The 2977-nt window shown below is 28.7% G+C and overlaps 1 protein-coding gene across 1 annotated transcript in view; it reads right to left on the bottom strand.

The window, feature by feature from the left end:
* Window positions 1-1760: 1760 nt before the first annotated feature.
* The window catches only part of LOC107744740 (GTP-binding protein Rheb-like), a gene marked incomplete at its 3' end in the record, with an annotated part of 10213 nt that continues 8996 nt past the window's right edge, over window positions 1761-2977 (bottom strand). The window contains exon 7 of the mRNA XM_016558556.1: window positions 1761-1881. Coding sequence (XP_016414042.1) covers window positions 1761-1881 — 121 coding nt within the window. The remainder of the gene's footprint in view (window positions 1882-2977) is intronic.

The raw sequence follows: 2977 nt of genomic DNA, 5'->3' as shown, positions 1-2977 counted from the left end.
AAAAAATTAAAAAATCATTACGTGAAATAAAATGTTAACTGGTATAATTTTTTTAAATTACATAAAAAAATGTAAACTTAAAAAAAAATTTTCAATTAATTTAAAATTTAAATAAATAAAAAAAAAATGTTAACTGGTATAATTTTTTTATTTATTACATAAAATAAAATAAAATAAAATAAAATAAATTAATTTAATTTAATTTAATTTAAATTAATTGAAAATGTAAATGAAATAAAATGTTAACTGGTCTATTTTTTTTAAATTACATAAAAAAATGTAATTAAATAAAAAAAAATAAAAATGAAAAAAAATTGTTAAATTTAAATGAATTTTAAATTTTAAGTTTTTTTATAGTTTTTAAAATGAAGCATCTCATTTTCATTTAGTTTTACTTGATGTTCTAAAATAACTGCAACAAAAATTAATAAAAAGCTACATAAACATTTTAAAACAACAAAAGTCATAAAAAATAACAAACACACCAAAAGTACAAGTAAAGTAAAATAAATATAGCAATAGCACAATAACAGGAGAAATCAATGGCATATTCCCATATAATATCTTATCAATATTACATGCAAGATATTAATTAAAGGTGTAAATATTTGTTCTGTCAACAAATTCTCCTCACCAAAATATCATTATTTTAAAGGGGTCATATGATGCTTTTTTAAAGATCATTATTTTGTGTATTTGGTGTAACAGAATATGTTGACATGCTTTAATGTTCAAAAAACACATTATTTTTCAAATACTGTACATTATTGTAGGTCCTCTATGCCCCGCCTCTCTCAAACGCTTCGTTTTCTACAAAGTCCCTCCTTCCGACAAGAGCAGTCTGCTCTGATTGGCCAGCTGACCCAGTGCATTGTGACTGGCTGAACACGTGTTAGAACGAGCCGTTTTAGGGGGGCGTGGCAGAGTCTTAACTTTGATAAAGAATATCTCTTTGGTTTTGAGACTTTAGTCTTTGCAACTTCAGGGATCTTATCTATGCACAATCAGCTTGTAACACTCCAAAGAGAAAGGAAAACTTGAAATCGCATCTTATGACCCCTTTAATGCAAAAACTATACTTTTTTTTTTTTTTTAAACATTACATTGAAAATAGGCCATGAATTTGTATTATGCACAAGAAATGAATGTATAATGCACTGGGCATCATAAACTGATTCATCATCAAATCATAATCCTGCATTGAATTTTCATTGTCATATTGATGCATTAATCATTAATATTATATTATTACACAAACGTAAATTTCCCAGTTTGAGATTATTTGCTGAAAAAATTACATAAAAGTGTGTTACATGAAATAAAATGAAATATAAAAAATAAACTTATTTTATTTCAGCTAGTTGCCAAAACATTCATTCTCATTTTCATTTAGTTGAATTTGATTAACTAAAATAACCAAAAGATAATGAAAATAAAATCAAATAAAAAAACAAAATTAACTAAAATCAAAAGAAAAAATAAAATTAAAATATAAAAATAAAAACTAATTCAAAACATAAATAAAAACTATAATAGTATCTCAGTGATATTAAAATAACGGTGTCTCTACCTAAAATATAAAAAAAGTGACAACAATGAAAACACCAAAAATGAAAGTTTTGGTATAATAATAAGAGAGACTGATTATTATGCAAATACTGAACATCTGCTGGATCAGATGTCATCGACTCATTTGTGTCTCGCAGAAGAATCATCAGACAGTTCCTCAGAGAAGAACAGAGAGAGACAGAAAACACTAGAGGAAGAGGAAGAGGAAGAGACAGGAAACGCATCATCACCTGATTCTCTTTGGCCGAGGACTCCATGAACGCTGCGTTCCACGATTCTGCCAAAGCTTTGCCCTCTTCACAGCTGATCACACTGAGAGAAACCAAATATACTTTATACAGCAACACATCTATGTTCATCTGACCTTTAGTTGAACTCTCCGAGATCAAAACATCATACAAAACAATTACTAACGATAAATTCACGCTTGAACGTTTGCATTGCAATAACTCCAAATATCAATGGGTTCACAATGTTTCAAACTGTAACTTCAACGTCACTGAACTAATGATTGGACTCATTAAATACAGGCAACAAACCCTGACTGTGACGGTGTTTAACTGCTGTGCAACAGTAATTAATAAAGGGATACATTTACGTACTGAATAACAACGGCATGAAACGTACACCAATGAAGCAAATGGAGATATTAATTAATGCACACACAGAAACACTCGTTTACAACACAGCATCAAAAACATCCGTTTAATCATGTGGTTATTTTCTCAGTTTTCCTTTTGACTGTAATTTTTGTTATGTGCATTTGTCATTTTTATTAGTTAATTTTTTTAATATTACTATTTAGGTTTATTTCCACTTCAACTTAATTTTTTTTCCTAGTTAGTTTCCAAGGCAACTCAAACTTTCTTATTTTCATTTAAAGTTTTTTTTTTGTTTCATTTATTTTAGCTTTATTTTAATTAGCAAAAATGTTTCAATAGTTTTGGTTTTAAAGATAAAACCTTGATGAAAGTTTTCAGATAAAAACCAGTGTTATTTTACCATTATTTATATACTATTATAGTTTTCATTTTAATTTTAGTTTAACTTTTATGTGCTTTTATCATTATTATTAGTTTTTAAATATTTAAATATTACTATTGGGGTTTTCATTTAGTTTTATTTCAGTTTTATTTAGTTTTCATTAATGAGACGTGATTACGAATGAACGATGGACAAGTAAGAGTTAAATCTGAATCCTGACGGAAGCAGAATCTCAGAGGATCGATACACTGCAGACGAGCGTTTGCACACAGTCTCTGCTTGTCAATGCGTTTAATTTCCTTTCCTCTCGTGTGTGTGTGTGAGTGTGTGCGTGTGTGTGTGTGAGAGAGAGAGAGAGAGTGAGTGTGAGTGTGTGTGTGTGAGAGAGCGAGAGAGTGAGTGTGAGTGTGTGTGTGTGAGAGAG

Source organism: Sinocyclocheilus rhinocerous, unplaced genomic scaffold (assembly GCF_001515625.1).
Source record: "Sinocyclocheilus rhinocerous isolate Xijiao unplaced genomic scaffold, SAMN03320098_v1.1 scaffold1189, whole genome shotgun sequence".
Taxonomy (NCBI): domain Eukaryota; kingdom Metazoa; phylum Chordata; class Actinopteri; order Cypriniformes; family Cyprinidae; genus Sinocyclocheilus; species Sinocyclocheilus rhinocerous.
The sequence above is the reverse complement of the archived record's forward strand: the minus strand, read 5'-3'. Positions and strand labels throughout refer to the sequence as shown.